Here is a 13201-nt window from a genome sequence, read left to right on the forward strand (position 1 = left end):
GGCACGAGCCTGCAATTCCAGCTAGTCTGGAGACAGAGGCAGAATGATCCCTGAGCCCAGGGACTCAAGGCTGTGGTAAGCCTTGATTGTGTAGGTGCACTCCATGCTGGGAGACAAAAAGAGATTTAAAAAAATCAGAAAACAAAGAAAAGCTTTAGAAAACCTCCTTGGTATTGGCCTTGGCAATGATTTTGTTGACAGGATACTGAAAGTATACCAACAAAAGCAAATATAGACAAGTTGGACTACATCAAACCAAAAAGCTTCTGCACAATAAAGAAAACAATAAAAAGGCTTACACAATAAGAGAAAATATTTGCAAACCATATTATCTGATAAGAGGTTAATATCCAAAATATACAAGGAAGTCATGCAAATCAAAGGCAGAAACAATTCAATGATAATCACTTGATTGAAAATTAGGCCAAGAATTAGTAATTATTTTTCCAGTGAAGATATACAAGTGACAACAAGTTTATAAATGGTGGTCAATAATACCTATCACCAGGCTATCACAAATCAACACAATGATGAGATATCATCTCACATCTTTTCAGATAACTAATATCAACAAGAAGAGAGGTAAATGTAGACAAGGATGTGAAGACAAAGAAATGTTTACATTGTTGGTGAGGTTTAAATTATAAAAATCATTCTGGGCTGGGCGTAGTGACTCCAACGTGTAATTCCAGCACTTTGGGAGGCTGAGGCGAGAGGACTGCCTGAGCTCAGGGGTTCAAGACCAGCCTGGGTAACTTGGTGAGACGTGGTCTCTACAATAAATTAAAAAATAAGCCGGGTGAGATAGCGCATGCCTGTAGCTCCGGTTACTTGGAAAGCTGAGGCACAAGGATCACCGCAGCCCAGCAGGTCGACACTGGGGTGACCATGAGTGTGCCAATGCACTCCAGCCTGGGTGAGGGAGTAAAACTCAACTCAAAAACAAAACAAACTACCATAAAAACTACCAATCTCCTTTCTGTGTATATAAGCAAAGGAAATAAAATCAGTATTTCAAAGTATCTACACCTTCACTTATTTTTTTTGAATCAGTCTCACTCTGTCGCCCATGCTGGAGTGCATATATATATATACCATATTTTTAATCCATTTAGATGGTTTTCATATCTTTGCCATTGTGTGTGTGTGTGTATATATATATACACACACACATATATACACACATATATATACATACACACATATACACAATAGACTATTATCCAGCCATAAAAAAAACACAGAATCCTGCCATTTCTTTTTTTTTTTTCTTTTTTGAGTTGGAGTCTCACTCTGTCGCCCAGACCAAGGTGGCATGCTCCCAGTCACCACAGCCTCAGGCAGATCGATCCTTCCACCTCAACCTTCCAAGTAAGTGGAACTACAGGTGTGCGTTAACACACCTGGTTAATTTTTTATTTTTTATTTATTGTAGAGATGATGTCTTGCCAACTTGCCCTGGTGGGTCTCGAACCTGTGGGCTCAGGCAATCCACTCATTTCAGCCTCCCAAAGTGCTGGGATTACAGGCTGAGCCACCAAGCCTGGCCAAATCCTGCCATTTCAACATCACAGACAAAACTGTTAGACATTATGCTAAGTGAAATAAGCCAGGCAAACAAAGACAAATACTGCATGATCTCACTTATGTATGGAATTGAAAAAAGTTGCACTCAAGCGAAATGCAGGTGGCTCAAGCCTATAATCCAAGCACTGTGGGAGGCAGAGGCGAGAGGATTGCCTGAGCTCAGGGGTTTGAGACCAGCCTGAGCAACATGGCAAAACCCCGTCTCTACAATAAATCAAAAAATTAGCTGGGCATGGTGGCATGTGCCAGTAGTTCCAGCTACTTGGAAGGCTGAGGCAGAAGGATTATCTGAGCCAAGCAGGTCGAAGTTGCGGTGGCCATGAGCGTGTCACTGCACTCCAGCCTGGGCGACAGAGGGAGGCTCTAACTCAAAAAAAAAAGGTTTGCATTCATAGAAACACAGAGTACAACAATGGGGTCAGGGCCTGCAGGTGAGGAAAATGGGAGATGTTGTTCAAAGGGAACAAAATTTCAGTTATGATAAGTGAGTTTTAGGGATCTAATTTGTAACCTAGTGACTACAGTTAATAATGTCTGTATGTTTAAAAAATGTGCTAAAATAGAATACTTTGTGTCCTTATTACACAAAGCCCAAAATAAAAAGGTTAATTATGGAAAGTGATAGATATGTTAACTAACAAGACTGTAGCCATCATTTTATAATGTATAAACATATCAAATCATTACATCGTATAAAATAAATATATGGTTATACAATTTTTATTTGTGAAAAAATACACATTTTAGACACACACACACATAAACACATGTATTTGTGTGTGTGTGTGTGTGTGTGTGTGTGTGTGTGTGTGTGTGTGTGTGTGTATATATCACCCGGTCCTAAGCTTCACACTAAAAAGAAAATTGCAAAATAAAACTTAAGAAACAAGGCAACATGTGAGAGTTTAATATATGTTTACCAATGTTCTAAGCAATATAGTCTACTTAAGAATTTTGGTCAAATAGAGTTTAAACAACCAATCTCAGTTCATACTAAAAAATAAAATTTTTAAGTAAAATAGCATTAGTTTTCTTTATAGTTAAGAAGATGTCATGTGTTCTGATAAAATTATTGAGCATAAATTTATATGGAATCACATTTTCAACCTCCCTAAGATAGAAATTATAAAGCAGAAATCATATAACATCTGTCTATGGGCCGGGCTTGGTAGCTCAACCTGTAATCCCAGCACTTTAGGAGCCCACAGGTTCGAGACCCGCCTGGGTAACTTGGCGAGACCTCGTCTCTACAATAAATCAAAAACTAGCCAGGCGTGGTAGTGTGCGCCTGTAATTCCGGCAACTCAGAAGGCTGAGGCAGAAGGACCGCCAGAGCCCAGCATGTCAAGGCAGCGGTGGCTGGGAGCGTGCCACTGCACTCCAGCCTGGGCGACCGAGTGAGACTTCAACTCAAAAAAAAAAAAAAAATCTGTCTATGGTGTTCCTAGGATTTCTCAACCAAGTAACAAAATGACCACTACTCTCACAATTTCCAACGTGACACAAAAAGAAAACTTAAAAAATAGGCTAACATGGATTTTTCTAAATAAATTAGCAGATATTCGCATGTCCCCATACACAACAGAACAGCAGTCAGACCATGCAGTCCCTTATAATCTATTAACAGGACTTTGATTTCCACTGAACCTTGAAAGATCAGTGTGGGGGAAGTAGAGTTTCTGGAGAATTTCACACCAAGGAACAGATGCCCCTATGTGAGAACAAAAGAAAGAAACCCAGGCTTCCCAGAAACCATTTTCCTTGGAGCAAACCCCTTCCCAAACCACACTTCAGGCTCACCTTCCTCCTTGACATATGGCATGTGCTTCAGTCACTCCCACCTACCTGTGGGTTTCTCTAACATATTGTGTCTATTCACATTCCAGGGTTCTTTCCTTTGCTCCAGACACATGATCAGGTCCGGCTTAGAGACAGCAAGTCCTGTTTTAGTAGAAAAAAGTAACATGACTCTTGCGGAAATTTACCAATGACCATCCTAGCACTGTGCTCAATAGAGAACACGTTATATATGATTCCAAGGCCAGGCACAGTGGCTCACGCCTATAATCCCTGCATTTTGGGAGGCCGAGATGAAAGAACTGCCTGAGCCTGGGGGTTCAAGAGCAGCCTAGGCAACTTGGCGAGACCTTGCCTCTGTAATATACCAAAAAATTAGGCCAGGTTCAGAGGCTCAGCCTGTAATCCCAGCACTTTCGGAGGCTGAGGCGTGTGGATTGCCTGAGTCTGTGGGTTTGAGACCCACCCGGGCAACTTGATGGGACCTGTCTCTATAATAAATCAAAAATTAGCTGGGCGTGGTAGTGCGTGCCTGTAGTTCCGGCTACTTGGAAGGCTGAGGTGGAAGGATGGCTGGACTTCAGCAGGCTGAGGCTGCAGTGGCCGGGAGCGTGCCACTGTACTCCAGTCTGGGCAACAGAGTGAGACTCCAACTCAAAAAAAAAATTCCAGAAAATTAATCCCAAAATACTGTTTCCCAACAGAAATTTTAGAACATTTAGGAAGTATAAATATGTGAGTCTTTGGCTCTATTTCCCAATACTAGTAAATCAAAAATTAATGTCAGCAATGGGATTTTAAGGTGTGGGCAATGATACTGTATGCCATTAAATTTCTGGACTTACCACTAATAGAGTGAAGGATACAGAGTAGTTCAAAACAGAAAAAAGTTCATGTCAAAATGAAACATCTTTTTTCTTTTCTATGTCAACACATCACCAAGTTTGCCTTGAGAGGAGAAATCTAAAACTCATTTGTGCAAAGCAAAAGCTCCCCAAAGAAACTCAACAAAAAAACATAAAATCCTTAGCATAGAATAGGAATCGTGTGTTGAAATTCTTCTTACCCAGGGAAACCAGGTTTCTGTGGTTCTCTAACATTACATTTCTGTATAAAATCCGCTGAATGGGGTCCAGACATTCCCACTCCTCCGGAGAGAACTCTATGGCTACATCCCTAAATGTCAACAGCCCCTGGAAGAAACAACAACACATATTTACCAAATGGCCATGAGACGAATTCTTAATTTAACTCTAGGTGAAATGAGAGACTGAAAAGAATAGGCTCTAACTTATATGATGACTAGAATTATCCAAAAGATAATTTTTGTTTTTACTGAGTAGGAGTCTCACTCTGTCGCCCAGGCTGGAGTGCGGTAGCACGCTCACAGTCACCTCAGCCTCAACCTGCTGGGCTCAGGTGATCCTTTCGCCTCAGTCTTCCAAGGAGCTGGAGCTACAGGTATGTGCCACCATGCCCAGCTTTTTTTCTTTCTAGTTGGAATCTCACTGTCACCCTGGCTGGAATGCAGTGGCAACGCTCACAGCCACCAGCGTCAACCTGTTGAGCTCCAGGATCCTTCTGCCTCAGCCGTTCAAGTAGCTGGAACTACAGGCATATGCTACCACGCCTGGCTAATTTTTGATTTATAGTAGAGACAAGGTCTCCCCAAGTTGCCCGGACTGGTCTCGAACCCGTGGGCTCAGGTAATCCTCTCACCTCGGCCACCCAAAGTGCTGGGTTTATAGGTGTGAGCTACCGCATCCTGCCAAAAAGATAATTTTTAACACAGATATATTCTCTAATGTATTTGTTTTGTTTTGTTTTGTTTTGAGTTGGAGGCTCACTGTGTCACCCAGACTGGAGTGCAGCGGCACGCTCCCAGCGACCACAGCCTCGGCCTACTGGACTCAGGTCATCCTTCCACCTCAGCCTTCCAAGTAGCCGGAATTATAGGAGCACACTACCACACCTGACTAATTTTTGATTTATTGTAGAGATGAGGTCTCGCCAAGTTGCCCGGGTGGGTCTCGAACCCAAAGGCTCAGGCAATCCACTCTCCTCGGCCTCCCAAAGTGCTGGGATTATAGGCTGAGCCGCCGAGCCCGGCCTCTAATTTTTTTTTTTTTTTTTTGAGTTGGAGTCTCATTCCACTGCCCAGGCTGGAGTGTAATGGCACAATCACAGCCACCCCAGTGTCGATCTGCTGGGCTCCAGCAATCCTTCCACCTCAGCCTTCCAAGTAGCCGGAACTACAGGCGCATACTACCACACCCACTTAATTTTTTTTTTTTAATTGTAGAGACGAGGTCTTGCCAAGTTGCCCGAGCTGGTCTCGAACACACGGGCTCAGATAACCTACTTGCCTTGGCCTCCCAAAGTGCTGGGATTACAGGCTGAGCCACTAAGCCCAGTCTAAAATATATTCTTTAACTCTGAAGAAAAAGGATGAAATAAGGTTTACTCACCCAATACAGATACTATACTTTTGTTAATGATACCGTATAAAATTAAGACATCAACAAGGCATATACATTCTTTAGTGCTATATTTACACCACACAGGATAAGTTGTATATATTGGTCAGATGGAAAGTTCATAGTGAATTAGAAGGTTTTCCTCAAGTTTTAATGTGTACAGCAATAAACTGAATATTGTAAAATAAAGATTCTGATTCAGGAGATCTAGGGTAAAGCCTGCGTCTATGCATTTTTTTTTTTTTTTTTTGAGTTGGGGTCTCACTCTGTCACCCATGCTGGAGTGTAGTGGCACAATCATAGCTCACTGCACCTTGAATTCCTGGGCTGAAAGCCTCCTGAGTATCTGGGACAACTGTCATGGGCCATCGCACACAGCTAATTTTTTTATTTTTTAATTTTTATAGAGATGAGGTCTGGCCTGGCCGCGGTGGCTCACACCTATAATCCCAGCACTTTGGGAGGCCGAGGTGAGAGCATTGCCTGAGCCCATGGGTTTGGACCAGCCTAGGCAACTTGGCGAGACCTCATCTCTACAAAAAATAATTAGCCAGGCATGGTGGCACATGCCTGTAGTTCCAGCTACTTGGAAGGCTGAGGTGGAAGGATTGCCTGAGTCCAGCAGGTCGAGGCTGCGGAGGCCGTGAGCATGCCACTGCACTTCAGCCTGGGTGGAGTGAGACTTCGACTAAAAAAAAAAGAGATGAGGTCTGGCTATATTGCCTAGGTTGGTCTCAAACTCCCGAGTTCCACGGATCATCCTGCCTCAGCCTCCTAAAGTACTGGGATGATAGACATAAGCCACTGTGCCTGGCCTGACTTTCTGCATTTCTAAGAAGCTCACCAATGACACCAATGTTTCTGGCCCAAATAGAGTATTTTGTCAAACATCTACCAAGTGGAATAGTCTGGGTTTATCTCAGTTTATCAGACCAGTAAACAAAGATGAGAGCCTTCATTTTCCAAACCAGGCTATAGGCAAAGAGAATCTAAGAAGAAAAGAGCTTCCAGAAAAATATGATGAACTTAGGTAAATCTCCCCAAGGTATTTATTAATAATTTAAAAATTGATCGGGCTCGGTGGCTTAGCCTGTCAGGCCAGTACTTTGGGAGGCCGAGGTGAGTGGATTGCCTAAGCCCATCCGTTCGAGACCAGCCCGGGCAACTCTGTGAGACCTTATCTCTACAATAAATCAAAAATACAGCTGGGTGTAGTAGCACATGCCTGTAGTTCTGGCTACGTGGAAGGCTGAGGTGGAAGGATCGCCAGAGCCCAGCAGGTGAGTATCCCACCACACTCCAGCCTAGGTGACAGAGGGAAACTGACTCAAAATAATTTTTAAAATAATAATAATAAAATCAACTTTGTGAAAAAAATGTCAGCAGACACATTAACCAAGTAAATAAAACTTATATCAACTGTAATAGGTCAAATTGGTATCAGGTGCCAGGGCACACAGACAACACAACATCAGTTCTGTGATACTGGTGGCCAAAAAAATAGTAAATTATAACTTGAATCTAATAATAAAGACACATGTTTATACAGCATTCCAGCTACAGGTATTTTCCTGATTCTGTAATCTCTAATAGTGTATTTATATTGTCTTTTTTTAGTATCCTAGAGAGTAAGTCTCTCCTAATTAGTCTTTTTTTTTTGAGTTAGAGTCTCACTACGTCGCACAGACTGGAGTGCAGGGGCATGCTCCCGCTCACCGCAGCCTCAGCCCGCTGGGCTCCAGCGATCCTTCCACCTCAGCCTTCTAAGTAGCTGGAACTACAGGTGCACGCTACCATGCCCAGCTAATTTTTTATTTATTGTACAGATGAGGTCTCGCCAAGCTGCCTGGGCTGGTCTGGAACCCACGGGCTCAGGTCATCTACTCAAGGCCTCCCACTGAGCCACTGAGCCCGGCCCCTAATTAATCTTTATTCAGACCTTCCTGAGTTACTCTGGGCATAACTGCCATCCTACTTATATAAATTTTATTATTTCTGTTCTGCATGGAGTGGATGGAGCATCTAGAAAGAATCTTAATAGTAGTACATGCTCCCAGCCGGGCTCGGTGGCTCAGCCTGTAACCCCGCGCCTTTGGGAGGTTGAGGTGAGTGGATTGCCAGAGCCCGTGGGTTCGAGACCCGCCTGGGCAGGTGAGACCTCATCTCTACAATAAATCAAAAATCAGCCGGGTGTGGTAGCGTGCGCCTGTAATTCCGGCTACTCGGAAAGCTGAAGCAAAAGGATCGCCTCAGCCCAGCAGGTCGAGGCTGCGGTGGCCAGGAGCGGTCACTGCACTCCAGTCTGGGCGACAGAGTGAGATTCAAACTCAAAAAAAAAAAATAGTACATGCTCCCATTCTTCACTAGGATCTGAGAATCTATCCAATCTCCAGTGAAAATCTTGGGGATCCATGTCTTTCCATGTTCCACAGCCACAAGGGAACATGTTTAATACTTCAGATCGTAAGTTCATGATAACAATTGTTTATGGAATCTAAGAAGACTAGATGCAGAGAACAGAGAGAAGGTTTTGGTATGGAAGGGAGCTGTGTTTTCCAGAGCCACTGACTATCACAAGAAGAGAAAAACTAGTTGAAACAAACTAATTAGGCAGGAACACCCCAAGTAGAGAAGTAAAGGTTTGCAAGTTCTAAAAACATGACATTCCAGTAGGAAAAGTGGACACAGCCCCTGACCTGGGACACATTGACCTGGACACCAGCCATTTCTTCCACTTCCTCCTTCTTCTCTGGAATTTCTTTTCAGGTGAGATTATCTGGACAAGTCATGCCTACATGTTGAGAATACGCATTTATTTTTTTAATTAAATTTCATTACTTTAATATTTGAGTCAGAATTTTGCTCTGTTCTCAGGCAGGAGTGCAGTCACACCATCATGGCTTACCTCAGTCTCAACCTCCTGAGTTCAGGCAATTCTTCCATTTCAGTCACCCATGTAGCTGAAACTAGAGTTCTGCTACCACTCTCAGCATTTTTTTTTTTTGTAGCAACAAGATCTTGCTATGTTGTCAAAACTGGTTTCAAACTCTTGGACTCAAGCAATTCTCTCAGCTCATCCTCCCAAAGTGCTAGCACTACTGGCAAGAACCCCCAAGCCCACCAGAATATACGTTTAAAGACACGAGCGCAATCCTTCAGCTGCTTCCACCACAGCCCCAGACAGAAGGATCTAGAAGTGCAGAAAAAGTTCACTATTCTATGTCCTTTAACATAGGAGACAGATTCAGGAACAATAAGCTCCTACATGGAGACCAAGGTGTGAGACCAGCCTGGGCAACGCAGTCTGACCTTGTTTCTACAATAAATAAATTAGCTGGGCATGGTAGCATGCGCCTGTAGTTCCAGCTACTTGGAAGCCGGAGCCCAGCAAGTCAACACTGGGGTGGCCATGAGCATGTCAATGCACTCCAGCCTGGGTGACAGAGTGAGACCCCAACTCAAAAAAAAAAAGGCAAAAACAACGGAAAGGATAATCATAAAAACAGCAACACTTGTAACCATGAATGGTTCTACAGGCAGGGACAAAAACAACACATGGGAAGGCCCATATACAGGCTAATTCCTCTGGACATTTCTCATCTTTGTACCTACCACTGGTGCTGAATTCAACCATTTACTCATTTACAACAGATGGAAAGTTTCTGAACTGTAGGGACCTTCACCACTTCATCTAGAGGCCATGTGATAAGGAGATAATTAGTTTATCCATCAGTTTGATTCTCCAGCCCTCCTTCTTGTTCTTTATCCAAATACCAGGAAACTAAAGCAAATCCCATCTGGGTACCAACCCCAGTGCCAATTCATGGAGGGCCCATAGAGGATTATATGCTTGTTACTTAAACTCAGCAAAAAACAAATCATTTATTTAAAGTATTAACTTTGCTTCTTCAGATCACATCACTCAATCTACTCAGGCTTTCAACTAATAAAATCAACATGTTCCACTTAAATTATGGAATGAAATTCTTTTTTTTTTTTTTTGAGTTTGAGTTTCACTCTGTCGCCAGACTCGAGTGCAGTGACACGTTCCTGGCCACCACAGCCTCGACCTGATGGGCTCCAGTAATCCTTCCGTCTCAGCCTCCCAAGTAGCCGGAACTACAGGCACGTGCTACCACGCCCAGCTAGTTTTTGATTTATTGTAGAGATGGGGTCTGGCCAAGTTGCCCAGGCGGGTCTCAAACCCGCAGGCTCAGGCAATCCATTCACCTTAGCCTCCCAAAGTGCTGGGATTACATGCTGAGCCACCGAGCCCGGCCATGAAATTCTCAAATACTTGGACAAACTGGAACTATATAGCAGAAAGATTTTATAAACAAAAGGAAGCTGGACGCGGTGGCTCAAGCCTGTCATTCCAGCAGTTTGGGAGGCCAAGGCAAGAGAACTGCCTGAGCCCGGGGGGTTTAAGACCAGGCTGGGCTACTTGGTGAGACCTCATCTCTAAAATAAATTTTAAAAAATAGGCCACGTGTGTTACTGTGCACCTTTAGTTCCAGCTACTTGGAAGGCTGAGGCAGAAGGATCACCTGAGACCAGAAGGTTGAGGCTGCAGTGGCTGTGAGCATGCCACTGCACTACAGGTTGGGTGAGTGAGACTCCAACTCAAACAAAAAAAAAAAAGGGAGGCAGCTCAGGGAAGCAACCTGTTTCACCTACCACCCACAAGAAACTAAACCAGTAGGTTCATCATGTTCCTAAGCTTGGAGACTACTCTCACTGTGAGATGCAGCCTAGATTGGCTCATGCCTAGGTAGTGACTGAGGGAAACCTGAACAGCTGGGAATTTAATTCTGGTTCCTCCACACACTCTACTGTCCTCTCCTTACAGCGTAAGAATACTCTGTCCTCCAGGGTCTCAATTCTCACCAGAGACCAAACATTCGCCTGGAGTAGGTTTTTTTTTTTTGAGTTGGAGTCTCATTCTGTCACCCAGACTGGAGTGCAGTATCCGCTCCCGGCCACCGCAGCCTCGACCTGCTGGGCTCCGGCGATCCTTCCGCCTCAGCCTTCCAAGTAGCTGGAACTACAGGCGCGCGCTACCATGCCCGGCTAATTTTTGATTTATTGTAGAGATGAGGTGTCACCAAGTTGCCCAGGTGGGTCTCGAACCCGCAGGCTCAGGCAATCCAATCACCTCAGCCTCACAAGGCACAGGATTACAGGCTGAGCCACCGAGCCCTGCTCCTGGAGTAGTTTAAGATTGTGACCTTGTGATGTCTATTTTTTCTGACACCAAATGTGTGAACTCTGCTGTTGTGGATTTCTGTACCTCTGGGGTGTTTCCAAGTCTGTATTTTCTAAGCCTGCTCACCAGAGACTTGACTTTCAGAGATTGTATTATTTTAAGGTATATAAACCATTTAATTCCCTATTTCATAAAATATGATAAGAAGCAATTTTACCAAAAACACTCAGGGTTTTCTAAGACAATAACATTAGAAGATAAATTGTTATTTTTAACAAGGTAGGCTGGGTGTGATGGCTCACACCTATAATCCCAGCACTTTGGGAGGCCGAGGTGAGAGGACTGCACGAAGTTAGCACAGACCCCACAAGTTCAACACTGTCCCCACTGCAGATGACAGCTGCAAGCCCAGGCGCCATCTATGCTTCTAAGCAACCGCCTATAAATCAGGGGCTGCCGTAACCCCTCCTCCTGTCCAATAATTTGATGGAATATTCACAGAACCCAGCAAAATATTTTCCTAACGTTTACCAATATATGGTAAAGGATAGAACTCAGAAACAGTCAAGTGAAAGAGAGGTATGCGGCAAGGGACAGCGACAGGGGACACTGGGAGGGAAGAGAATTCTGGTAAATAGCTGTGATTAAAGAAAATCCATCCTTTGTGTTCTGAAAAAGCACCTTAATAAAAAGAAACCTCCTTCGCATTATGACTTAGGTGACATTCCCATTTTCCCCTGTCTCAAAGCCATTCACAGACTCGGCAAATTCCCATTTTCTGCCTCATCATGAATGAGGTGAACACTTTTTCTTCAGTAATTAGAACAAAATAGCTGTAAACCAAACTTTGCCAAAGTTTCCCTCCTTCCCCCAGGCCCCTGGACTCTGACCCACCCTTAGCCTGAGCCAACACACCCCCTCTTGTTGTCCCCCTAAGAACAGGCTGACTTCGGGGTGAAACATTCTCGGAACTGGGATCTGCTGGTGCCACCCTCCACCCTGCCCTTCCTCCTTCACCCTTTTTCTGATCTCCTTTGTTTCCCTCCGAGGAAGAAAGTCTATTTCTGCCTAAACCTTGAGATGCTTGATAAGCCTATGGCAGGTGTTTTCATCCCACTGCAACATTTTTTTTCTTTTACCATGAAGTTCTATTAATCCAAACTCAAATTAAAACAGCCCAGGACAATAACAATTGCACCTCCCAAAAAAGCATTATAGCCTTCATCATTTCCATCTCAATGATGGCCACATCTCCCTGCAGATTCACAGCTTCCCAGAACTCTGTAGCTTTTCTCACTATCAAGGGCTCCTTCCAGCTGGGCTCAGTGGCTCAGCCTGTAATCCCGCGCTTTGGGAGGCTGAGGTGAGTGGATTGCCTAAGCCCGCGGGTTCGAGACCCGCCTGGGCAACTTGGCGAGACCTCATCTCTACAATAAATAAAAATTTTGTAAAAATTAGCGGGGGGTGGTAGCATGCGCCTGTAGTTCCGGCTACTTGGAAGGCTGAGGTGGAAGGATCGCCAGAGACCAGCAGGTTGAGGCTGTGGTGGCCGGGAGCGGCCACTGCACTCCCGTCTGCATGACAGAGTGAGACTCCAACTAAAAAAAACAAAACAAAAAAAAGTGCTCCTTCCATGACTGCTGTAAACAGATGGGCGCACTTGCAGGGGAAGCTGCCCTGGAAGAACTACGTGGACCCTCATGACCTCCTTTGGCAGGATCAGGACTAACTCCAGCTTGGAATGTCTGTGTCCATGTGTCTGCTTCCCCGTTAGGTAATTCACTTAGTTTTATTTTTATTTTTATTTTTTTTTGAGTTGGAGTCTCACTCAGTCGCCCAGACTGGAGTGCAGTGGCCGCTCCCAGATACCGCAGCCTCAACCTGCTGGGTTCCAGTGATCCTTCTGCCTCAACCTTTCAAGTAGCCGGAACTACAGGCACATGCTACCACGCCCAGCTAGTTTTTGATTTATTGTAGAGATGAGGTCTCGTCAAGTTGCCCAGGCAGGTCTCGAACACATGGGCTCAGGTAATTCACTCACCTCAGCCTCCCAAAGCACGGGATTACAGGCTGAGCCACCAAGCCCAGCTAACACTTAGTTTTATTTTTATTTTTATTTTTATTTTTTTTTGAG

General features: G+C 44.3%; 1 protein-coding gene across 1 annotated transcript in view; it reads right to left on the reverse strand.

Moving 5' to 3' along the window:
- The window catches only part of LOC103272001 (zinc finger protein 254-like), a 20945-nt gene extending 12358 nt beyond the window's left edge, over nt 1-8587 (reverse strand). Inside the window, exons 1-3 of the mRNA XM_021718281.1 lie at nt 8558-8587; nt 4451-4577; nt 3433-3528 (exon numbers count right to left, since the gene is read on the reverse strand). Coding sequence (XP_021573956.1) covers nt 3433-3528; nt 4451-4577; nt 8558-8587 — 253 coding nt within the window. The remainder of the gene's footprint in view (nt 1-3432; nt 3529-4450; nt 4578-8557) is intronic.
- Between the last annotated feature and the right edge of the window lie 4614 nt (nt 8588-13201).

The sequence above is a fragment of the Carlito syrichta genome, unplaced genomic scaffold, assembly GCF_000164805.1.
Source record: "Carlito syrichta isolate Samal-C Ts95f unplaced genomic scaffold, Tarsius_syrichta-2.0.1 Scaffold312068, whole genome shotgun sequence".
NCBI lineage: Eukaryota > Metazoa > Chordata > Mammalia > Primates > Tarsiidae > Carlito > Carlito syrichta.